General features: G+C 46.1%; 2 protein-coding genes across 3 annotated transcripts in view; both read right to left on the minus strand.

Moving 5' to 3' along the window:
• Positions 1 to 1,190: 1,190 nt before the first annotated feature.
• Positions 1,191 to 19,733, minus strand: LOC115136633 (A-kinase anchor protein 1, mitochondrial-like). The gene is made up of 11 exons (XM_029672207.2): positions 19,382 to 19,733; positions 10,304 to 12,030; positions 6,784 to 6,905; positions 6,534 to 6,660; positions 6,306 to 6,433; positions 5,925 to 6,102; positions 5,684 to 5,834; positions 5,342 to 5,409; positions 5,070 to 5,143; positions 4,903 to 4,968; positions 1,191 to 4,650 (listed from the first exon to the last, which is right to left on the minus strand). Exons 2-11 carry the CDS (start codon positions 12,003 to 12,005, stop codon positions 4,588 to 4,590), a joined length of 2,679 nt encoding a protein of 892 aa, XP_029528067.2. The 5' UTR covers positions 12,006 to 12,030; positions 19,382 to 19,733; the 3' UTR covers positions 1,191 to 4,587.
• A 443-nt stretch (positions 19,734 to 20,176) lies between these two features.
• The window catches only part of LOC115136636 (neurofibromin-like), a 121,395-nt gene continuing 115,682 nt past the window's right edge, over positions 20,177 to 25,889 (minus strand). For both annotated transcript variants that reach the window (XM_065024351.1, XM_065024350.1), the window contains exon 55: positions 20,177 to 25,504. In XM_065024351.1, coding sequence (XP_064880423.1) covers positions 25,362 to 25,504 — 143 coding nt within the window. In that variant the 3' untranslated portion in view covers positions 20,177 to 25,361. The remainder of the gene's footprint in view (positions 25,505 to 25,889) is intronic.

The raw sequence follows: 25,889 nt of genomic DNA on the forward strand, positions 1-25,889 counted from the left end.
TTGAAGCAACACTACTTGGACATAATGATTGAAATGTATAGCTGATCTTCACCTCCACCTAGAGGGAGAAACGTAAAACCATCATACATTTCATAACAGAACAGTAGCATTTAATAACTTTATTTTATAGATCTGTACAACCAAGAATCAAACATTTGATGAGCCTTGCAAAAACTGACCTGTACATGTTAAACGCTTTGGGCAGGATTGCTTACACTCATTTAAATAATCAAATGATTAGTTATCTAGCTAAGCAACCACTTCAAACCAGCCTTACCCACAGAACAATGAGCGGTTTTGGAAGGGGTGAACCAAAAACACATGTTCCCTTTGTTTCCAGTGTTATACAAAAGTTCAGTGAAATATCGTATTTACACAGACCTGCACAAGTCAAGAAATAATTCTGGTTTGATCAAGCAAGATAGGAGTTTGAGTGACATGGCAGATGGGTGTCATTTGGATCAATGGAGTAATTAATCTTCGATGATTGTGATATAACCAAGCTGGAATCAAGGAGGAGGACATTGGTTGAAAACAGCTCTTTTAAACATAAAGTTAAAGGGACTGAAAAGTTCATACAATATGGCTCCTGCCCCACACCAGCTTTGGACTATAACCTTATCTAGCCTTGACAAGTGCCTTGAATTTGTAGTAAGTTAGTAGCTAGATGCCTTACTTGCTATGGTTCCACAAAACATGAACAGTTTTTAAGGTAGGGGAGATACAGTACTTACATTGGACTAACTAATAACTGACATTTAAACACCTTGGAAGAAAGTCTTTGTAATGTGGTTTACATGCCAATGCTGTCAGTTTTAATAGTAATGCAGGAAAACAGTCAAGCGAAACTGTTAGGTAAGATCCATACTGTATCCTGTTCCTAATGTCAACTCTGCCACAACAAGACCAAGCAGAGGGACGGAAGCTGCCTTATTAGCAGAGCAATCAAATTCAAGTGTGTGGTATGATTAGCAGACGGGACACTTTCAAAAGTAACGATTTGATTTTTAAAAAAGCATTGTGAGGCAACGAGCCAGGACAGAGAGCTCCAAATCTAGAAGCACAGTAATAATGTCTCCTACACCTAAAAGCAGATAAGCCAGATGGGGTAGAGCGGAAGCTGTAGCCTAGGCTGGCGGTGAGTCCGCTCAGTAGGGACGACAACACTGATCAGGAAACATGATCAAAAATACATTCAAAAATTTATTTGGTTCAATAAATGACAATGCAATTAATCCTATGGAAAACCCAACAAGACCAAAGCACAGCTACAGTATAAAGCTTTGAGAAAAGCTACAGTGCATTCAGAAAGTATTCAAACCCCTGGACTTTTTCCACATTTTGTAACAGGCTTATTCTAAAATGGATTGAATACTTTTTTTCACTCTCAATCTACACACAATATCCCATAATGTCAAAGCAAAAACAAAGTTTTAGACATTTTTAGCAAATTTATTTAAAAAAATAAAAAACTTAAATATCAAATTTACATAAGTATTCTGACCTTATACTCAGTACTTTCTTGAAGCACCTTTGGCAACAATTACAGCCTCGAGTCTTCTTGGGTATGACGCTACAAGACTGGCACACCTGTATTTGGGGAGTTTCTCACATTCTTCTCTGTAGATACTCTCAAGCTGTCAGGTTGGATGGGGAGCGTTGCTGCACAGCTATTTTCATGTCTCTCCAGAGATGTTTGATCGGGTTCAAGTCCGGGCTCTGGCTGGGCCACCCATGGACATTCAGAGACTTGTCCCGAAGCCACTCCTGTATTGTCTTGGCTGTGTGCTTAGGATTGTTGTCCTGTTAGAAGTTGAACCTTCACCCCAGTCTGAGCGCTCTGGAGCAGGTTTTCATCAAGGATCTCTCTCTGTACTTTGCTCCGTTCATCTTTCCCTTCGATCCTGACTAGTCTCCCAGTCTCTGAAAAACATCCCCACAGCATGATGCTGCCATCACTATGCTTCACCGTAGGGATGGTGCCAGGTTTCCTCCAGACGTGACTCTTGGCTTTCAGGCCAGAGTTCAATCTTGGTTCCATCAGAACTGAGCATCTTGTTTCTCATGTTCAGTCCTTTAGGTGCCTTTTGACAAACTTCACATGGGGCTGTCATGTGCTTTTTACTGAGGAGTGGCTTCTGTCGGGCCACTCTACCGTAAAGGCCTGATTGGTGAAGTGCTGCAGAGATGGTTGTACTTCTGGAAGGTTATCACATCTCCACAGCGGCACTCGAGCTCTGTCAGCGTGACCATTGGGTTCTTGGTCACCTCCTTGACCAAGGGGCCCTTCTCCGATTGCTCAGTTTGGCTAGACAGCCAGCTCTAGGAAGTCTTGGTGTTTCCAAACTTCTTTCATTTAAGAATGATGGAGGCCACTGGGTTCTTGGGGACCTTCAATGCTGCAGAAATCTTTCGGTACCCTTCTCCAGATCTGCTTCAACACAATCCTGTCTCAGAGCTCTATGGACAATTCATTCAACCTCATGGCTTTGTTTTTGCTCTGACATGCACTGTCAACCTTATATAGACAGGTTTGTGCCTTTCCAAACGATGTCTAATCAATTGAATTTACCACAGGTGGACTCCAATCAAGTTCTAGAAACATCTCAAGGAAGATCAATGGAAACAGGATGCATCCGAGCTCAATTTCGAGTCATAGCAAAGTCTGAATACTTACATTAAAAAAAGGTTTTAAATTTTTAATACATTTGCAAAAAAAAAAAAAGTCATAATGGGTTATTGTGTGAAGATTGCTGAGGGGAAAAAAATCTATGTAATACATTTTAGAACAGGGCTGTAACGTAACAAAATGTGGAAAAATTCAAGGGGTCTGAATACTTCCCAAATGCACTGTATCTATTACAATAATATCTGCAGTGTGGGAGACTGATTCTCATGGCTCACTTTCTCTGTACTTTCATACACTGCTGAGTGAAGAGGACTGGTACCTTCAAGGACCTCATTCCTCACCGTGCAAAGGGGCTAAAAACCCATTCCAGCCCGCTGGGTTGGATCCATTTAACTACTTTTAAGTATGGAAACTGCAACACAAATGTAAATGTGTAATAATGTTTTGGGGTCAGTATGTAGGAGGAAAAGCACAGTGAAGACCATTAGAGGGACGCAGACCTAGGTAGGTTAACATGCATATTAGAAGACAGACAGATTTTTTATATGAGCACTGGGCCTATCCCGACTGAGCAAGGCTAAATTACTCCAACTCAAAGCCGTTCTGTAAGAGTTCCAGGTCAGGTATCCCAGGCCTGTCTGCGGTCGTAGTGTTTCCACACACACCAATACTACCGCACGGTGGTGTCCACTCTCTTGAAGTCCTTAGACAGCTGCACCAAGAGTTACGCCAGGCCCCTGGAGTCAGTCGAGGGAAAAAGAGTGGAGCTGATGCACCCCTACCCTTCCACTCAGCCCCATGTCATGTCCCAGACTCAACAGCTCCAGATAACAGTAGTGGATCTGAAATGTAGCGGTGGGGGTGCCAGCTGTGATGCCAGTCAGGATGATGGAAAAACGCTGAAGGCAACCTGCGATTGCATGGTGACACCCCGGGCCACATAGATGGAGAGAAAGTTGGGGTCAGCTTGGTCTGCATGCAGGTCAGTTGGAGATCCCAGAAAAGGAAGCGCGTTTTGTTTCTCCATAAGGCCACAGTGTTGTACAGACTGGAGAGGCCAGGGCAGATGAGCAGGCCTTCACACGACTCCTGAGACCCCGGGTCTGCACCTTCTCCCTGTCAGTCACCCAGGTCAGCGACAGGACTCAACCCCCACCCCGTCTGGTTCCTTGACTGTGGCGAGCACCAACAAAGCTGAGATCTACCGTTTTTTTGGTCTCCACGGACAGTCTTAGTCACAACCGTGAATTCAGACACCATTCTTGCCCCCCCAGGCCTGTGTCCACAGCTGTCATGATGGGACCGAACGACAAGACACAGCCACCCAGCACATGAAATGGAGACCGTGGCTACTGCACTACATACAATAATCTAGAAACCTCACATTTAGCCCAATCTTCACAGCCCAATTCCTTCGATGTGACAATATAATTGTAAATATGTAGTTACAGCTGACAGTGAGGTTAGTTCTCCATTGACAGTGTTTTCTATTGAGTTTTTACATCCACAGCATGAGAATCCACAGGCAAAGTTGGAGTGAAAAGTCAGATAGGAACAAAAAAAATCAGATCGACCTTTATTTAGTTACAATATAGATTTCTTTTAAAAATGTACAAGTACTTTACTTTCCTTCAAGTTCTTTTGGTGTATCGGGGAGTAGAGGAGTTGGCTTATTCTAACGAAATACTTCGTTGTCTTTTCAGCATTCAACCATTTCGAATTTATTTTTGAAATGTGGTGTAAAAACCCAACAATCAAAAACAAAACAAACAAAAAGTATATTCCCAAATCCAGTGGTTGTGTTCCTCCATCGAAGTGTTATGGGGTGTATCTGGAGGGCTGGTAGGGCCAGACTCCAGAGATTAGGGGAGAAGAAGGGGTCTAGGAGGGGTGTGGTGGAGCTGAGAAGGGGTTGAGGGGTGGTCGGCGGGGGGGGGGGGGGGGTCAGGCAGCAAGGTTCAAAAGCTGTCAACCCAGGTACCCAATGCTCGCTCTGCCAGTGTGCGGTTCACTGATAGCAGCTGGAGGAAGCGGAGAGCAAGATGGAGAAAGATAGATTCATCAGATTAGTATCAAATATCATCATTGATACAGACAGTATCGTTAGCCAGCCATTGGAATGTTTCTCTGAAATGTCTAGGTTTGTTAAATACAGAAGTATATGAACCATTACACCACAAAGACTACTCACGTCACCAAATTTACATTTACACAATTCTATTGTAGTATCTCAAACATGTTCATGACAAATCCCATGATCAATGTGAACGTACCTCTTCTCCAACCATATTCCACATCTGGACCAATGGGAGACCAGTGTTGTTGTCGTAGTTTGTGACCTGGAAGACAGGAAAACAGCCGAGTTAGCAACAAATGACCTTCTGTGGTGCGTGCAGTGCCTTCATTAGCCTCACAGTGATGGAGGCTGTATTTGTGGTACCTGTGCAAGCAGTGCTACCCCTCTCGTCATCTCCTCCAGTGCAGAGGTGGCCTCTGTTGAAAAGCTCTTCTCTCCTGTGGATGGATGCATATATAGGATGTGTTAACGCAATTGACAACAGTAGATTTGACGACTTCCCACAGACAGGATGACTTTGGAACAGTTTGACATTCAATTGGATTTGTTTCTTGATTTTGGAAATCGTCCTTGAGAATAAGACATCGAAATTGTAAAGTGATACCATGTCAAATAGCTAAATAAAATGACATTACCTGGAAGGGGGGCAATGTTGTCCAGTAATACTTCTGCACCTTGGAACGGTAATGTTACGAAGTCCGACCTGAACATAAGGATTTCACATTAGAGCAGTCAGTGTGCAGAATGGCCCGCCATCTCTGCTTACATAACATTCTGTTCCCTATATAATACACAACTCTTTTTGACCAGAGGGGGGCACACAAATACCTAGCAGGACTGTGGTCTATTTTATGTCTATTTTTATGTCTATTTAGGAAAGAAATGAAGGAAAATGTAATGAAAACAGCTTTGAAAGTATGGAAAGATGCTATTTCTTCTGAATTTCAGTTCTGAAAACTTTCTCTGAATAGACCCACCTTATTTGTCGTAGTGTGTCAATCTTCACTCTGTCATAGCCGCCATAGTCCACATATCGGATCTCAACCTCGTTGGTGTCTTTGTAGAAGGAGATGACCTGGGCTCTCCACCAGGCTCCCTCTACCGCCGGCGCCGCACAGATCACCCCCACTGAGACAGAGAGAGGGAGAGCATAGAGTCTGGATCACACATCCCGTTCAAAAACACAGTCACAAACGTCCCTCCTTGGGGGTCTCTTACCCTCAGCAGGCGAGGGCAGGGTGGGTGTCTCTGGCTGGGAGTAACACAGGAACATCTGCTGGTCCAAGCTGCGCAGGGCGTGGTACGTAGGGTGTGTGTGCTGCTGGACGAAGAGGTGACCCGCCGACACAATGTTCACTATGATCACCTCTACGGTCACACCGCTGGGGAGAAGAAGCTGGGAGAGGAAACAGAGAATTTAACAACTTTCAAAGGGGAAGCCATTAGGTTAGACATCTCATTATTTTAGTTAAACCACTTTATTTGACAAGTCGATATCAATTTGGGGGACCTTAACTGTCGTGCAAATAAAGCATGTTTGAACAGATTTGAGAGACAGGAAGAGAGACACCATCCAGGCTCTCTAGGTACCATCCTTACCCAGGTGGTCATGGGCAGCGAGGGCAGCGTGAGCGGCAGAGGTGGGGGGGCATAGAGGTTGGTCAGGTCCAAATCCTTAAACTTCTTCCCGATCAGGGACAAGGCTTGGTCCACCTGCTGCTGGGAACCTAGAAGGGACACGCATTAAACACACAGAATTCTACCACCAGTTCACTAACTGAGTCACTCCTGCTCCTTCTGACAGTACAGCATTATACTAAACCTCACCCTCTATGTGGCAGATCTGGAACTCTTGAGTGTAAGGGAGGGTGGAGATGTAGATCTTTGCACCAGAGCTTTGCTTCAGGAAGCTCACGTATCGCCCCTGTTTCCCAATTAACCGACCCACCAGATGCTGAGAGAGAGAGAGAGAGAGAACAGAGACAGTAGTACACATTTCAAGGAGATATTGGGTTAGAATTTATGTGAATTCCTATGAAGTCTCGGGGGTGTGTGGGATGGGATGGAGCAGGCTCACCTTTGGCACCTCAATCTCCCAAACGATGAGTTCAGAGCCCAGAGCCATGGCAGGGCTGCCACTGTCCCTAGCTCCCATGGTGCAGCCGCTGTCGACCGAGTCCATGCTGTTCACATCCGAGCCTGGACACACACACAGTTCTGAGTCAGACAGATATTTTATTCGCCTCACAATTGCCCACCCAGACAAGACAGGTGTCTCTCACATAAACATGTACCACACAAACACACATGACTCGCCTGGATAACCTGAAGGTCCAGAGGATCCTCATAAAATACCAAAAACACCAAATAAAATAAACTTGTGAGTGTGCATATGTTTAAGACATTCACCAGATCACCCATACACCATTCAGCTGCTACTCAAACAGTGCATGAGACCACTAACATTCATCTAAAGTCCACCCATACGTGCACACACCACCATGGCATGTCTGATCACTGCTGCTCTGACAAACCAAAAACACAATGACACTCGAGTTCACCTTCTGTGTGACTGTGACCTCTAATCTTTTCAAGAACACCCAGCTTTAGGTGTGACTCATGTTTGTGACACAGCCACAGTCCCTATAGGCCCAGGGTGGCATCTAGTAGAAACACAGCCACAGTCCCTATAGCCCAAGGGTGGCATCTAGTAGAAACACAGCCACAGTCCCTATAGCCCCAGGGTGGCATCTAGTAGAAACACAGCCACGGTCCCTATAGCCTACCCAGGGTGGCATCTAGTAGAAACACAGCCACAGTCCCTATAGCCCCAGGGTGGCATCTAGTAGAAACACAGCCACGGTCCCTATAGCCTACCCAGGGTGGCATCTAGTAGAAACACAGCCACAGTCCCTATAGCCTACCCAGCGTGGCATCTAGTAGAAACACAGCCACAGTCCCTATAGTCCCAGGGTGGCATCTAGTAGAAACACAGCCACAGTCCCTATAGCCTACCCAGGGTGGCATCTAGTATAAACACAGCCACAGTCCCTATAGCCTACCCAGGGTGGCATCTAGTAGAAACACAGCCACAGTCCCTATAGCCCCAGGGTGGCATCTAGTAGAAACACAGCCACGGTCCCTATAGCCTACCCAGGGTGGCATCTAGTAGAAACACAGCCACAGTCCCTATAGCCTACCCAGGGTGGCATCTAGTAGAAACACAGCCACAGTCCCTATAGACCCAGGGTGGCATCTAGTAGAAACACAGCCACAGTCCCTATAGCCTACCCAGGGTGGCATCTAGTAGAAACACAGCCACAGTCCCTATAGCCCCAGGGTGGCATCTAGTAGAAACACAGCCACAGTCCCTATAGCCCCAGGGTGGCATCTAGTAGAAACACAGCCCCTATAGCCTACCCAGGGTGGCATCTAGTAGAAACACAGCCACAGTCCCTATAGCCTACCCAGGGTGGCATCTAGTAGAAACACAGACACAGTCCCTATAGCACCAGGGCGGCATCTAGTAGAAACACAGCCACAGTCCCTATAGCCCCAGGGTGGCATCTAGTAGAAACACAGCCACAGTCCCTATAGCCTACCCAGGGTGGCATCTTGTAGAAACACAGCCACAGTCCCTATAGCCTACCCAGGGTGGCATCTAGTAGAAACACAGCCACAGTCCCTATAGCCCCAGGGTGGCATCTAGTAGAAACACAGCCACAGTCCCTATAGTCCCAGGGTGGCATCTAGTAGAAACACAGCCACAGTCCCTATAGCCTACCCAGGGTGGCATCTAGTAGAAACACAGCCACAGTCCCTATAGCCCCAGGGTGGCATCTAGTAGAAACACAGCCACAGTCCCTATAGCCCCAGGGTGGCATCTAGTAGAAACACAGCCACGGTCCCTATAGCCTACCCAGGGTGGCATCTAGTAGAAACACAGCCACAGTCCCTATAGCCTACCCAGGGTGGCATCTAGTAGAAACACAGCCACAGTCCCTATAGCCTACCCAGGGTGGCATCTAGTAGAAACACAGCCACAGTCCCTATAGCCTACCCAGGGTGGCATCTAGTAGAAACACAGCCACAGTCCCTATAGCCCCAGGGTGGCATCTAGTAGAAACACAGCCACAGTCCCTATAGTCCCAGGGTGGCATCTAGTAGAAACACAGCCACAGTCCCTATAGCCCCAGGGTGGCATCTAGTAGAAACACAGCCACAGTCCCTATAGCCCCAGGGTGGCATCTAGTAGAAACACAGCCACAGTCCCTATAGCCTACCCAGGGTGGCATCTAGTAGAAACACAGCCACAGTCCCTATAGCCTACCCAGGGTGGCATCTAGTAGAAACACAGCCACAGTCCCTATAGCACCAGGGTGGCATCTAGTAGAAACACAGCCACAGTCCCTATAGCCCCAGGGTGGCATCTAGTAGAAACACAGCCACAGTCCCTATAGCCTACCCAGGGTGGCATCTTGTAGAAACACAGCCACAGTCCATATAGCCTACCCAGGGTGGCATCTAGTAGAAACACAGCCACAGTCCCTATAGCCCCAGGGTGGCATCTAGTAGAAACACAGCCACAGTCCCTATAGCCCCAGGGTGGCATCTAGTAGAAACACAGCCACAGTCCCTATAGCCTACCCAGGGTGGCATCTAGTAGAAACACAGCCACAGTCCCTATAGCCCCAGGGTGGCATCTAGTAGAAACACAGACACAGTCCCTATAGCCCCAGGGTGGTATCTAGTAGAAACACAGACACAGTCCCTATAGCCCCAGGGTGGCATCTAGTAGAAACACAGACACAGTCCCTATAGCCTACCCAGGGTGGTATCTAGTAGAAACACAGACACAGTCCCTATAGCCTACCCAGGGTGGTATCTAGTAGAACAGTATCCAAGGACAAACTTCATCCAAAACTATAAGTGGTAACTAGCCAGCATACTGTTCTGTATTAGCCACCATCACCAGCAAAGAACATTAAGTTGAGAATATTATCCCCGCAATTATAATTATTATTTAAAGCATTTCATAGATTTTCAAAATAAGAGATATGCTGAACTGTGTGCTTTTCTTTACTGGTGGCAGACTAGCTTGTTTGGCCCACTCCGGTCATGTACTCCTCCAGCTACTTTTTGGAGATCACATTAGTTGGAATTGGAAAGCTGCATCACAGAAGAGAGTTAACCCTCCCCTTCACACACTCTTGCCAACTTCTGAATATAATCATTTTACCAGATCTAAGACCAAAGCCGGTGACATTCCAAATGATTAACACTTAGTTTGTGCTACATTTCTCTCAGCTTTTTAATGTTGGTAGATGTAATCTAATGTTGAACAAAGGACTCTGTGCTGACACAGAAGGCTTCCTTCTTCTTCCCTCAGCTTGCCCCTCTGTCTGGAGAAACTGTAAATAATGATGGAAATCAAAAGGCCTCATTACCACGTAGGGGAGACTACGACAGACAAGTGTCCATGAGCCTCAATCATGCTCTGTCTGGGTATTTGAGCAGCTAAGGGGAGCCATGTGTACATCAGTGCTGGGGTGAGCCATGAGCTTGACCCCACTACAGGGTGTGGTGTGTGCTCCTACCTCCAGACTGATCGGTCTCAGTCTCACTCATCCCATGAGAACCGTTCCTCAGGCCCATGCCGTTGAGCCTCTTCACTTGGCCAACAGCACCCAGCACATGGCCTGGTAGGGCTGCCATGACCTCTGCCTCGGTCACTACCTCTTCTGGGGCTTGGGGCAGACCACCCTCCCCCTCAGACATCCCTGACACCTGGATCAGATCCTCCTGGTTCTCCCTGCTCTGCTGGTCCTCACTGCTGACCCCATCCTCAGAGTGGCACGTACTACAGGCTGAGTCCTCTGCCACCATCACCCCCCCATCTCCCTTCAGTTTGTCCAGGCTGCTAGGCACGCCCCTCACTTCTTGCCTACCCTCCTGCGAGGATGCTGTTGCCCAGGGGTTACTCAGTGCGTTCGCTGTCCCCATGTGCTCCCATGCCGGGGTAGGCGGGCAACCATTGGGGATCCCTTCTTTCTGCTCTCTCCACTCTGTCTCAGAGTGGCTTATTGGGGAGGGCCCTTCCTCCATGTTCCTTGTGAGTGGCTCTTGCTCAGAGCATGGCCTCCCATTGGCCAGTGGGGTGCTTCTGAAGCTGTGCTCGGTGGCGGATTGGCCGAGCCAGGTCTCTGGACAGGAGGTAACACTGAGGACCTCCTGGGTGGCTGCAGAGATGACCTCAGTGATCAGACCTGCTGCCAGGTACTCCAGCTCCTCAGTGCTGCCAGGTGCCCCGCTCTCTTGCTGGGGGCCTTGGGCTGGGGAGGCCGGAGTACTGGTGATGACGGCATGGTAGGAGCCCTGCGATGATATGGGGGTCTCTGGGAAGAGGGGTTCATGTATGACTACTTTCAGGGCCCGGGCCGGCATCTCAGCTGAGATGACAGACGAGGAGGGCAGCTCATCTTTGGTACTGCTGGAGGGGACCGGGAGCGAATCTTTAGCCACTAGCTCCACCAGCAGGTTCTGTGTGAAGGCCACTGCTGCCTCATGGGCTGCTGCCACCTCTCCCTCTGGATCGGGCCTCTCTGCATTCGTCAGGTCTGCTGCTGTGGAGGAACTAGTCGTGGCGTGGGCCGTCTGGGAGAGTACAAGTGCTTCTGATGCTGTGGAGATGGCCTCCTTCACTGGAGCAGGGACCTGCTCGGTAACCGTTGATTTCACCGGCACTGTAACCAAGGCAATGGTGGCTGGCGGGCTCTGCACAGCGGCCCAGTGTTCTCCCGGGGGGCCCGAGCTCCCCTCCCTAGTCTGTGTTGGTAAAGGCGAGGCTGCGGGAGAACTGCTCCTGGGTGTCTGTCGGCAGCTATCTACACCAGGGTCTGTGACTGCGCTGGCTCTGTCTGGATGGTGGGAGGCCTTCTCTGTAGGTGAACAGGATGTACTCTGTACCTCTACTGCCTGGGCCTTAATGGCTGGGATGTGAATCTGTGCTACGACGTCCTGTTCTGTTGACCGTTGCTCGTTGGCCTTGGATGGTCTCACTCTGCTGCTGGTTGTTGGGGTAATGGCTGTCCTGCAGGGGGACACTGTCCCTTTCTCTACCAGGCCGTTGCTGCCCTCACTGAGAGCCGGGGACATCAGCAGGCCCATGGCCGCTGCCCCCTCTTCACTGTCGTGGTTGGTGATTCGCTCTTTCTTGCGTGAGATGTACCACCACCAGCCTATAAGCGCCAGCACTCCAGGCAGCGTGTACGGGACAATAGACCGGAACCTCAGTGGCATCTCCTCAGGACCCTAGCAACTACACCTGTATGTGGAGGGAGGGAGGGAGAGAGAAAGGCAGAGGTTATCTTATTGGAGGGAGATATGTGCATCTTTCAGGTTCACTCATTTTGAGATTGGGACTATAATGTCAAAGAGGATATTAAGTTAAGACAAACTGGCTAACATTTTGAATAGCCTGAGGATCTTGTTTGACACTTAGCCCCCCAAAAAATAGGCCCTGCGAGTTGCGTATCTCTGGGTATTATGATAAAGACTATAGCAGGTACACTATAGCACTGTAGTGTGTACATGTGTAATCACACCTACAGCAACTAGAAGGGTGTGCGAGTGGCAAATCGATTCAAAATGGATCAGCCCTGACAATAAGTACAGCACTGGGAGAACAACGTGATGATCATAAGGAAACTGTCCTATGACTGCTAAAAATAATGGACAAAAAGGCTAAGGAAATAAATACTTTACAAACTATCATGGTTGTTAACAGGTGCGAGCAGAGCTTCAAAGAAACGACAGTAATGAAACGTGATGAGGCGTTACTCCTGAGAATAGGCCTAGACTAACAAATGACACAGTGAAGTAGTGAAGTCATTCATGCAAATATCTTACACACCACACCCACTTGATGAGCTACACAATGCTTTTGGATACATACAACACTGACACAGAACTATTGTCAACAGCTCCTGGTGAACAAAGTCGCAGCGGCCTGAACATAATATACTCCTTTTGACTGTTGACATGAATGAACATACACATGCCTGTAAAAGCCCGATACCGGACATTGGTCACGCCACGGTTTTCTATTGCCTCATTGAGAAACGTTCAAAACAGAGACATTCCCATTCCTGTGGCTTGAAGTAATATTTGTTTCTACTTCTGAACTAAACCAAGCTGCAACAAAAATATCTAGTTCCTAGCAGGAGAAGCAGCTGTGCCACGATCAGGGCTAATGTTTAACCTCCCTGTACCTACTGGGCATGCCCAGATGCTCCACTGCTGATTGGTCGAAGCACTCAATGTTAAAAAAGGAAGTCCGTGCATGCCTTTCCTTAACAGACCCAGACTGGAGAAGGAATGCATCACAGGGGTGACTCCCTCGGCTGCCCCCCCCTCTCTTCTTCCTTCTCCCAGCCTACTAGGGTGTGTGACGGCTGGGCTTCCACCAACACACACAGCAGGCACATACACAGGAGCCAGGTCAACATGAACCTGGACTTTAAACTCTATGGCCCGGAAGGTGCAGAACACACTGTGAACCTGGAAGTGACAGAGCCAGTGTCAGTCTGACCTTTCATGTACCCTGTACATGTAGGGTACATGTAAGGTCACATTCACAGAGCGGCTGTATGCGAGGAGAAGCTAATCACTGCAGTTTTAACCATAGTTCAGTTCCTTCATACCCCACAACTGAGGAGGACTTTACTTTCCAATGAGCAGAAACTTGTCCCATTGATATTAGCCATTTGCTTAGACAATTGTTTGAAAATGAAGACCTTCCGGGCCCATTTGTATGAGTCCATTACATATTTAACCTGTTCAAGGGACAACAGCACACAGCAGAGGGCAGCAGAAGCAACACACTAATGACTTCCTAGAAACTTCCACACCTGACAATACGGAAGACGTGAGAACCTCAACAAGCCTCTTGTTTTACAGAGCTTATGCACCTATAAGAGGCTCTGAGATGAATGACATGGGATTAGGAGAGGTGAATTGAGGGCTGCCCTAACACTGACCCAAGTAAAGGTATTGATGTGCAGGGGAAAAACAGGTAGGCTTCAAATGCCTCCAGATAAACCAAGATTGGGTCATTTTCAGTAGGGTAGAGTTCAAAAACAAGGGTTTCTTATTCGACAAGTTCACCAATGAAGCGTTTACACAGGCAGTCCATTTCTGATCATTTCCCAACTAATAGGTCTTTTGACCAATCTCACAGGATATTTTTCAGATCTGATCAGTCAAAAGACCAATTAGTGGGATAAATATTTTGGGCTGCCAGTGTCAATGCAGCCTTAGCACCTCCACATTTCAAAACATGTTCTCCCTATTCGCCATGAGCCGGTAGTTTATCAAAACAGAGCATCAGTGGCATGTTCCGCAGTGAATGGCAAGGTGCATGGACCTGGTTAGTAAATTATACATCACTTGCTGTCCATTTCAAGTGTCCATAAGCAAATTAAATTATGTAGCCTTATCTTATATGATTACCATATATCCAAACTATTGTAGTATGCTCCTTTGGTGAACTAAAAACTTTGTGTAGGCTGAAAAACACAGTGCCATCATCAGTCCTCTTTCACATTTGTAACAAATGTACGCATTCTAAAAACCTTATACAACATCTAAACCAGCAGACTGGAGACGGGATATAGTAGGGCAGTGATGTGCAGTAGCAGACTGGAGAAGGGATATAGTAGGGATATGTGCAGTAGCAGACTGGAGACGGGATATAGTAGGGCAGTGATGTGCAGTAGCAGACTGGAGAAGGGATATTGTAGGGCAGTGATGTGCAGTAGCAGACTGGAGACGGGATATAGTAGGGCAGTGATGTGCAGTAGCAGACTGGAGACAGTATATAGTAGGGATATGTGCAGTGATGTGCAGTAGCAGACTGGAGACAGGATATAGTAGGGCAGTGATGTGCAGTAGCAGCCTGGAGACAGGATATAGTAGGGCAGTGATGTGCAGTAGCAGACTGGAGAAGGGATATAGTAGGGACATGTGCAGTAGCAGACTGGAGACGGGATATAGTAGGGCAGTGATGTGCAGTAGCAGACTGGAGACGGGATATAGTAGGGCAGTGATGTGCAGTAGCAGCCTGGAGACGGGATATAGTAGGGCAGTGATGTGCAGTAGCAGACTGGAGACGGGATATAGTAGGGCAGTGATGTGCAGTAGCAGACTGGAGACGGGATATAGTAGGGCAGTGATTTGCAGTAGCAGACTGGAGAAGGGATATAGTAGGGATATGTGCAGTAGCAGACTGGAGACGGGATATAATAGGGCAGTGATGTGCAGTAGCAGCCTGGAGAAGGGATATAGTAGGGCAGTGATGTGCAGTAGCAGACTGGAGACGGGATATAGTAGGGCAGTGATGTGCAGTAGCAGACTGGAGACGGGATATAGTAGCGCAGTGATGTGCAGTAGCAGACTGGAGACGGGATATAGTAGGGCAGTGATATGCAGTAGCAGACTGGAGACGGGATATTGTAGGGCAGTGATGTGCAGTAGCAGACTGGAGAAGGGATATTGTAGGGCAGTGATGTGCAGTAGCAGACTGGAGAAGGGATATTGTAGGGCAGTAGCAGACTGGAGACGGGATATAGTAGGGCAGTGATGTGCAGTAGCAGACTGGAGACAGTATATAGTAGGGATATGTGCAGTTATGTGCAGTAGCAGACTGGAGACGGGATATAGTAGGGCAGTGATGTGCAGTAGCAGCCTGGAGACGGGATATAGTAGGGCAGTGATGTGCAGTAGCAGACTGGAGACGGGATATAGTAGGGCAGTGATGTGCAGTAGCAGACTGGAGAAGGGATATAGTAGGGCAGTGATGTGCAGTGGCAGACTGGAGACGGGATATAGTAGGGCAGTGATGTGCAGTAGCAGACTGGAGACGGGATATAGTAGGGCAGTGATGTGCAGTAGCAGACTGGATATAGTAGGGCAGCGAAGTGCAGTAGCAGACTGGATATAGTAGGGCAGTGATGTGCAGTAGCAGACTGGAGACGGGATATAGTAGGGCAGTGATGTGCAGTAGCAGACTGGAGACGGGATATAATAGGGCAGTGATGTGCAGTAGCAGCCTGGAGAAGGGATATAGTAGGGCAGTGATGTGCAGTAGCAGACTGGAGACGGGATATAGTAGGGCAGTGATGTGCAGTAGCAGACTGGAGACGGGATATAGTAGGGCAGTGATATGCAGTAGCAGACTGGAGACGGGATATTGTAGGGCAGTGATGTGCAGTAGCAGACTGGAGAAGGGATATTGTAGGGCAGTGATGTGGAGTAGCAGACTGGAGACAGTATATAGTAGGGATATGTGCAGTTATGTGCAGTAGCAGACTGGAGACGGGATATAGTAGGGCAGTGATGTGCAGTAGCAGACTGGAGACGGGATATAGTAGGGCAGTGATGTGCAGTAGCAGACTGGAGACGGGATATAGTAGGGCAGTGATGTGCAGTAGCAGACTGGAGACGGGATATAGTAGGGCAGTGATGTGCAGTAGCAGACTGGAGACAGTATATAGTAGGGATATGTGCAGTGATGTGGGGGGGGGGGGGGGGGAAGGAGTCACTGGGACTTCATGGTTGAAGGACAGGGATTAGAACGGGGTCAATCAGATCGCATTAGTCACACAGGGTAAGACTGGCAGGACCACCCCCACCACCACTATGACACCACGTGGCCCAGTTGTGGCTTCTTAAGCATCCCTATATAACCAGCTAACCGTAACATCTGCCCCCAGGGTAGACAAAAACAAACATGCCCCCGTCATATATCCAGGCTGTAACACAACCGGCTGTGATTGGGAGTCCCATAGGGCCAAGCACAATTGGCCCAGCATAGTCCGGGTTTGGCCGGTGAAGGCAGTCATAGTCAATAAGAATTTGTTCTTAATTGACTTGCCTAGTTAAATAAAAGGTTACATTTAAAAATGTAAAAACTATGTGGCCTGCACAGCACAACAGTTCTCTCAATAAAACTGGGTAGAAAAGCAGAAGAGTAAAGCTTTAAGAGTTTCACATTGATATGTACAGGATTTTCTGATCAAATGTTGGATGGAAGGTCTAATATCATAGAAATTAATGAACAGTGGCATTATATGATATTAAGATGCATTTTAAGAATATTCTGCTGGAGAATCTTATTTAACTGAATAGATTGCAAGTTACAAGACTCTTCATCACAACACCAACGGCGTTTATAACTTGAGCAACCATCAGATTGATAATGCAGAGGAGAGGAGCCCTATCACTGGCAGTTGTGCATTTGAGGCTAGCCCCACACCAGGTTCCCCGTTCCTGCCTTGTCAAAACAATGTCTGGATTTATAATGACATTCAATGATTGCCCTCATCCTGAATAGCCAATTTAGTCAGCACCACTTAACTTCAAATTGACTGATTAATAACCATGACAACATTCTTCATCTAATACTAACCAGCAACATGGTGGAAGATATCCAATGTGAATGAAACAGTAAACTGATCAAGGCTATGTCAGTTTTGCACAAGGCCAAATAGGGGCATCTTGCAGAGTAAGGCTTTAGTAGAAAACACACACCACACTAGAAAATCCTACAATGTTGGATTAGGCAACGTGCTGGAACTAGTTTCACTTTATATGCTGGAACTCTAGGCTGGTTCATTATAGATTCCTCTAGTTCTGCAGACTAGTTTAACCAGCGAGACCCTACGTGAAGGTCCATGACACCTTGCTAGCTAAAGACGCGCCCCAGACTCTTTTTTAACTAATTTATCACCTGATTGACTTAACCAAAAGCACATCTCAACAGGTAGTACAGGTATCCTCATGACATGGCACTAGACGGTGGGCCTTTCCTCTTTAGTTGTCTATTGATCCTCTATAGTTCGTACAAGCAAGCTGGATGCTGATGACAGAGTGCACCCATCAGAGCAACTCCAAGGTTGCAGTGTGTCTAAAAAAATATATAGACTATTTTGCTCAAAACATATTTTGGGGTACCATTATGCGTGTACATTACTGTATCTATACTAGATATTGTTTTTCAAAGGGCAAAGTTCAAAAGTCGCTAGTGTGCGTTAAAAAAAATCCCGTGTGTCATGAGTTGTTCTGACATTCACCTTCGACAAGGTTAGAATAAACAACGCCCACTACACAAAGTTAGTCCAGTCGCATAATAAAAGGATGTGGTTACTATCTTTCCTTGCGCACACTCGCCATGTGTGCGTGTTTCACTCCACCGCCTGCCTAGGCATGCCTACTTACTGGAGACTCGGAAAAAAAAAGCTAGCTGCGCTGCTGTACGACCTTGGAGGTAGATAAGGGAAGGGTCACTCGGTATTTGCTTTACATGTTACAAACCATACAATGCGCTGAGCACGAGCAGTGTATTACACAGCGATGCTGCATTGGGAATACGAGGCAACCTTGTAAAAGACCTACGATTAGAATGCTTCTCCCCCAGTCGAGAGCTTTCTAGTCCTCAACTGTAAGCAATCCTACGAGGAGAATTAATCCCATAGCAGTGTACACAAATGTGATGGCGAATATTTACATTAGTTTCATTGTACACTGACTGCGTCCTATAAAACAGGGCCTCAATTAACGTTTCAGGGAATATTTGATGGTTGATTGAGCAGGCAATATTTGGGTCGACGTTAATGGGCTTCAGAAATAGCCTACTACTTGACAACCTATAGCAAACACTTGTCATTCCAGAGCAGAGACTTGAAAAGTTGAGGCTCCCAGTGCTTGTGCAATAGCTGCATAAGGGCAGAGTGTTTGGGCTAGGTAATTTGCTAGCTATGACCTACACTGAGTGTAATAAAAGCATGGTAGGCCGCAACGCATGACGATTTGCAATGTATGAAGTTTACCGGGTTGCCCAACAGTTATTGTAATAATAAACACCACTTAAAACGAGTTAAATCACAATGACTTTAAATGATTTAACCAAACACGATATATTCAAGATCTTGGCGAAACCGTGCATTTATGTGCCTAATTAATTGAAGCATTAGGCTACGGTTAGCCATTTTCGTTGAGTCTGAACTCTTGACACTTCATTCATAATGTTACTGCGAGGCACGCGGCAAACTGTTCCGCTACCGTAACATTTAAATTGTGTCCTGGCAGTCGAGAGAGTAGATCGTGACCAAACGTCGCATATATTGTGCATTATGATATTGTGGTAGTCATGAAGGCTAGCCTGGCAATGCTAGGCTAACTCTGCAGCGTGGGCCTCGAAACCTTCACGTTAGCTTGCTAGCTGGACATCGTGGATAACCACCTTGTTCGTTAGCAATTAACATGATCCGTCCAAGCAAACTCATGGACACAAAATTGTGATTTATATGTTGAGTCCATTGTCATTTTAGGACGCCGAGTAAACTACATAGTTCGATGTCTACGTGAAACATGTATTCAATGACAAGGGCTTCAGCCGCTGCACATTTCTAGAATGACGATACATTTGTAACCAATTTAGCGAAACGACGACTGTTCCATTTATTGGAATGAAACTTTGTAGTGCAAAATTGTAGCCAACTGGCGAAACAACTCGAGATTGTTACATTGATGCAACTAGCCAAGCTACATATCAAACTGACATCTTCTGTGAGTCTCTGGCTGTCAATTTTACATTAGCAGCCCTGGACAATACTTACAGTATACAAGCGTCCTCCGCGCCGCCACGGTGAATTAAAGTAGTGATATAAACGTACGTATTCCGGGCCCGACTAAATCCCAACGTGTGCCCCCCCTACACTGTCTCTTTCTCTATCCTCCCCACGTGTTGACCATCCAAGCACTAAACTCTAAAAACAGACCTAACAGCTGATCAAACCTCGCGATAATGATGCAAAAGGGCGATGACAATAGAGACGGTAGTCTCGCAGGGTCACGCAGATGAAGTGAAGTTTTATTGTGACTAAGGACACAATTATCTCTGAGTAGTTCTTTAACTAAATATCCTTTCACATGAAACGGACTTCCTCGCTGTACATGGTCTCTGTCTCATTGGACATGGAGAGAAGTCCAGAGCTGCTGAGGGGTGGACGACTCATAAATGTCTGGAACGGAGTAAATGGAACGGAATCAAACACATGGGAACCATGTAGTTGATACCATTCCACCGATTCTGCTACAGCCATTAGCAAGAGCCCGTCCTCCCCAATCAAGGAACCACCAACCTCTGGGAAAATCTCAATGACACCCTCCTTGCGTCCTCTCCTCGCCTCCTTCTCAAAAACCATTGGATGAGAAAGATAGAAGTCCCTCCCCTCTGACCTTTTACGCCAATGAGGAGGAGAGGGGGTGAGAGGAGTATGCAATTGTCCCATAGACATAGATTGTCCTCGGCATTGTAGATTTAGTTCATGAGCACTTCTACTACCCATAACTTCAGATTGTGTAAAAAAAAAAGAAAGGCTTTTAAGTAGAGCTAAACTTTAATTACTAACACTGGAATAATTAGGTGTATTTTTCACACATTATACAGCAACTTGTAGCTTTTTTGTAAAGCAGTATTATACAATATCACGTATTTACAGTGCAGGAAATAAACATTCTAAAATTGTACAGAAAATATTTACATAGTTGAACATTCCGCTTAAAAAAACAAACATCCACCAACACGAGAGACAAAGATGTTGTACATCAATAAAACATGCCACATTTGAGGATATTCAACTCCACAAAACCCTTCACTGTGAATCAGAATAGAGCATGTCAACCACTCATTTAAGAGTCTATGGTTACTCACAATATATGTCCTTGTCATCCCGATGGACACCAAGTGGCCATCCTAGATCCTGAAGGCAGCTATTCAAAACTGACACGTTCTTATGACAGTTACTCTGTTGATGAATTCACCCAAACTATTTGTCCTGACAGTTGTCTAATCTTAGTGGTCACAGGGACTCAAAAACAATACATACATGCATACACCTTGATATTTAATTGAGTAAATTGCATGTTGCTGAAAGGTGTATAAAATCGAGCGCATAGCCATACAATCTCCATAGACAAACACTGGCAGTAGAATGGCCTCACTGAAGAGCTCAGTAACATTCAACGTGGCACCGTCATAGGAGGCCACCTTTCCAACAAGTCAGTTCGTCAAATTGCTGTCCTGCTAGAGTTGCCCCGGTCAACTGTAAGTGCTGTTATTGTGAAGTGGAAACGTCTAGGAGCAACAACAGCTCAGCCGCAAAGTGGTAGGCCACACAAGCTCACAGAACGGGGCCACCGAGTGTTTAAGCGTGTAGCGTGGTTGCAACACTCCCTACCGAATTCCAAACTGCCCCTGGAAGCAACATCAGCACAATAACTTTTGGTTGGGAGCTTCATGAAATAGGTTTCCATGGCCGAGTAGTCACACATAAGCCTAAGATCACCATGCACAATGCCAAGCGTCGGCTGGAGTGGTGTAAAGCTTGCCGCATTGTACTCTGGAGCAGTGGAAACGTGTTCTCTGGCGGGATGAATCATGCTTCACCATCTGGCAGTCCAAAAGACGGATGCCAGCAGAACGCTACCTGCCTGAATGCATAGTGTCAACTGTAAAGTTTGGTGGAGGAGGAATAGTGGTCTGGGGCTGTTTTTTCGTGGTTTGGGCTAGGCCCCTTAGTTCCAGTGAAGGGAAATCTTAAAGCTACAGTTTACAATGTCATTCTAGACAATTCTGTGCTTCCAACTTTGTGGCAACAGTTTGGGGAAGGCCCTTCCCTGTTCCAAAATGACAATGTCCCCGTGGTTTGTCAAAATCATTGTGGAACAATTTGACTGGCCTGCACAGAGCCCCCATCGAACACCTTTGGGATGAATTGAAACAGACTGCGAGCCAGGCCTAATTTCCCAACATCAGTGCCCGACCTCACTAATGCGCTTGTGGTTGAATGGAAGCAAGTCCCCACAGCAATGTTCCAGAAGAGTGGGGGCTGTTATAGCAGCAGAGGGGGGACCAACTCCATATAAATGCCCATGATTTTGGAATGAGATGTTCAACAAGCAGGTGTCCACATACTTTTGGTCATGTAGTGTATATTTCAGTTTTCCCTTTACAAATAGTCAGTAACACTTGAAGTCCTGTCTCTTCCTTTCGTTTCCTTTCCTCATTCACTCCTTTGTTCAATTCAAACGGTTTCCATGGTGGTAAACCACACCTGCATCCTTCATAAATATATTCAGGGGAAATTTGAAATAAAAAAACAACAGGAGTACAACTAAGGCTATTCCACAGAAAGGGCTGGAAACAATTTGGCCACATGTATGGGTCAATAACTTAAATTAGAACAGTACACACTCACATATTTAACTGTGTCCAATCTTTTCTGAAGTGGCATACAGGGACTCAGGTATGACTTTATGGAGTGGTACACAGGGACTCAGGTATGACTTTCTGGAGTGGTACACAGGGACTCAGGTATGACTTTCTGGAGTGGTACACAGACTCAGGTATGACTTTCTGGAGTGGTACACAGAGACTCAGGTATGACTTTCTAGAGTGGTACACAGGGACTCAGGTATGACTTTCTGGAGTGGTACACAGGGACTCAGGTATGACTTTCTGGAGTGGTACACAGGGACTCAGGTATGACTTTCTGGAGTGGTACACAGCGACTCAGGTATGACTTTCTGGAGTGGTACACAGGGACTCAGGTATGACTTTCTGGAGTGGTACACAGGGACTCAGGTATGACTTTCTGGAGTGGTACACAGACTCAGGTATGACTTTCTGGAGTGGTACACAGAGACTCAGGTATGACTTTCTGGAGTGGTACACAGAGACTCAGGTATGACTTTCTGGAGTGGTACACAGAGACTCAGGTATTAGAGGTAAACCAACTGGGAAGAAAGCCAACTGGCACTTTCATCTAAAGCACCTTGCATTGATATATATGGGAGATTTGCATGCACAAATCTCAAGTAAGGATTGGGCCCCTTCCTTTGAGAGGATGATGCTGTGGAAGCTGCAGTGCCATATGGGGACATTCATTTGTCACAATGACATTTCAACACAACATGTTGTGAAGTGGGAAACCAAATACAAAGAATCCTCCTTCCCATAGTGCAAGCTAGTCTTTCGTGCGGTGTTCCTGCATCTGCTGCAAGAGCGTCTGGGATTGAGGTCCTGTCCCATTGACTTAAGTAACCACCGTTCCAAACCTCTACCCCTCCATGTCTGCAGATCCAAAGGGTCTGGAATGCAGATGGGTATATAACTTCCACCATGTAACTTCTACATTATGGATCTGCACAAATGGAAAGGTTAGGATGAAGGGGAAGGGAGTGAATGAGTCTGGTACTTTACAGGAGGAACAACAACCTTTAGACAACAAAGTAATGGCCGCCCCCATTTCGCTCAATACCTTTCATTGGGCGATAGGAGAAAATGCATAGATAGACTTCATTCAACCAGAGAAAGAGACACCTATGTGTGTGAACAGGAAATCAGGAGAACATATCTTATCAAACCAGAACTTCAAAACGATCAATTCTGTATCACACATTTATTTTTAATTTAACTTTTTTTTGTTAATGTTGTACTTTTTTATTTCACCTTTAACCTAAATTGAACCTTTAACTAAACAAATTAACTTATTTAACCTTTATTTAAGAATAATCTTAGACAGGTGGTAGACTTCAACATTGTGATCAATGTCATGACAATTTAAGCATTCACATAGTTGCTATTACTGATAGGTTTTGGCTATTTTTGTGCATATTACTTAATTTTCCTAGTCACGGTCAGAACTGTAAACTAATCCAAATGCAATATAGAGAAAACATGATACAAATCAATAAAGGCCTTTCAATATTTACAAGGTTGCGTAGTCTTATCTAGTGTCTTGAAATTCATACTCTTGCATGGCAAACATTTCAAAAGAAATAACTTCAATATTTAGTGAGGACTATCCATCTGTACAGGTTAAATACTTTCAGGCAGCAGGGTATTATTGATGATTGTACATTTGACTATCATGACATACAGCTCTACAGAGCAGCTCTACAGAGCATTCACCTAGAGTCAACATAATAGTCGATGATTAGTACCTGTTCTTTTCCCCAAGAAAGGCTTCACTTTATTCCACACATAATTATTCACATTGGAAAACCCTGACGAAGGCACACCATGGATAAAACAACCCTATTATTATTATTATTTGGACTAGTTATATAATGTATATCCTTTCTGTACATCTATATACATATACATGTGTGTCCAAATCCAGGTTTCAAGACTGTGGATTGAAGGTTTTGCAAACAGCATGACTATCCATCCGTTGGTTGGTCATTTGAGCTACCCTGCATTGATGGAAGTGGTGAATGGCTGCTGCAGCCTTGCTGTGTGAAGGCGGTAGTGGGGTTGTTTTGGAGTAGACCGTAGGGTTGGAGTGGAGGCAAGAGGCTGTCCTTCAGTATACAGGTCCAAAATCCTAATTTTTTCCTCCCCTGGGCACGATGATGTCATAATGGTTCAACATGGACGTCCGCATTGATTCGCCCAGTCATCTTCCTATGTCACATAATGGTTCAACATGGACGTCCACATTGATTCGCCCAGTCATCTTCCTATGTCACATAATGGTTCAACATGGACGTCCACATTGATTCGCCCAGTCATCTTCCTATGTCACATAATGGTTCAACATGGACGTCCACATTGATTCACCCAGTCATCTTCCTGTCACATAATGGTTCAACATGGATGTCCACATTGATTCGCCCAGTCATCTTACTATGTCACATAATGGTTCAACATGGACGTCCGCATTGATTCGCCCAGTCATCTTCCTATGTCACATAATGGTTCAACATGGACGTCCACATTGATTCGCCCAGTCATCTTACTATGTCACATAATGGTTCAACATGGACGTCCACATTGATTCGCCCAGTCATCTTCCTATGTCACATAATGGTTCAACATGGATGTCCGCATTGATTCGCCCAGTCATCTTCCTATGTCACATAATGGTTCAACATGGATGTCCGCATTGATTCGCCCAGTCATCTTCCTATGTCACATAATGGTTCAACATGGACGTCCTCATTGATTCGCCCAGTCATCTTCCTATGTCACATAATGGTTCAACATGGACGTCCACATTTATTCGCCCAGTCATCTTACTATGTCACATAATGGTTCAACACGGACGTACACATTTATTCGCCCAGTCATCTTACTGTCACATAATGGTTCAACATGGACGTCCACATTGATTCGCCCAGTCATCTTCCTATGTCACATAATGCAGCACTTCCCAAACATTATGTTGTCCAGTTCTTACACTGAATACATTATATATGGACCTGGATTCATTGAGAATTCAACAGCTTATTTCAGTCACCTTGACAGTTTCAGTCCTTTTAATGGCTAAAAATACATTTTTAAAACCGGGACCACATTTCTGTCCGTGAATAACAACTTAATCCATCCGAAGCCGTCTCTCGATGGCTCTCCAGATGCAAGACAAACAAAGGTTAACACAGGGACACATGCAGCTACTTCCCCAATACAACACTGATCCTCAGGTTGACTTCACCATTCATCGTAAAAAGAGGAGTGCAGCAAGATGTGTTGCATGGTGGGCCTTTGGATGGCTATTGTTCTCTCCATCTCTCACTCTCTATCTCTTTGTCTCATACCATCTTATTGACGCAAGGCCTCTTGAAGCTACCTGCGCTGCGCTGTTTCTGCACCTGACTGGCAGAGCCATGGCGGGTCCGTCCACTGGTGGAGAGAGCTGCGCTGGGGGAGAGCTGCACATTCTCTTTATCCACGCCTGGACAGAGGGAAGAAGAGAAGGGAGGGGAGAGTCATTCGCAGTCAGGTCACTCAGATTCAATACTACTGTTGAACAGCAGATGGCGCTGTGCCATAGCTTTGGTATAAAACTAAAGGCATAATCTCACCCTGAATGAAATCAACATCTCCAGCTTCCACTACAATGTCAGACAGAGAACACAATTTACCCTCTAAAAAGCCTTTTATTGTTGAATGGGGATTCTGCCCCAGCTCCTTTCTTACAACCACACCAGCACAAACAGCACAAACAACACGATTACCAACGGATTACTCTTTGCTTGGCAGTGGGTGGCAGACTTTAAATTGCTATTCTGGCCCTGGGTACAGTTAGTGGGTTTCTCCCTTTTCACATTGGATTAGTT

Source organism: Oncorhynchus nerka, linkage group LG11 (genome assembly GCF_034236695.1).
Source record: "Oncorhynchus nerka isolate Pitt River linkage group LG11, Oner_Uvic_2.0, whole genome shotgun sequence".
In the NCBI taxonomy this organism is placed as follows: domain Eukaryota; kingdom Metazoa; phylum Chordata; class Actinopteri; order Salmoniformes; family Salmonidae; genus Oncorhynchus; species Oncorhynchus nerka.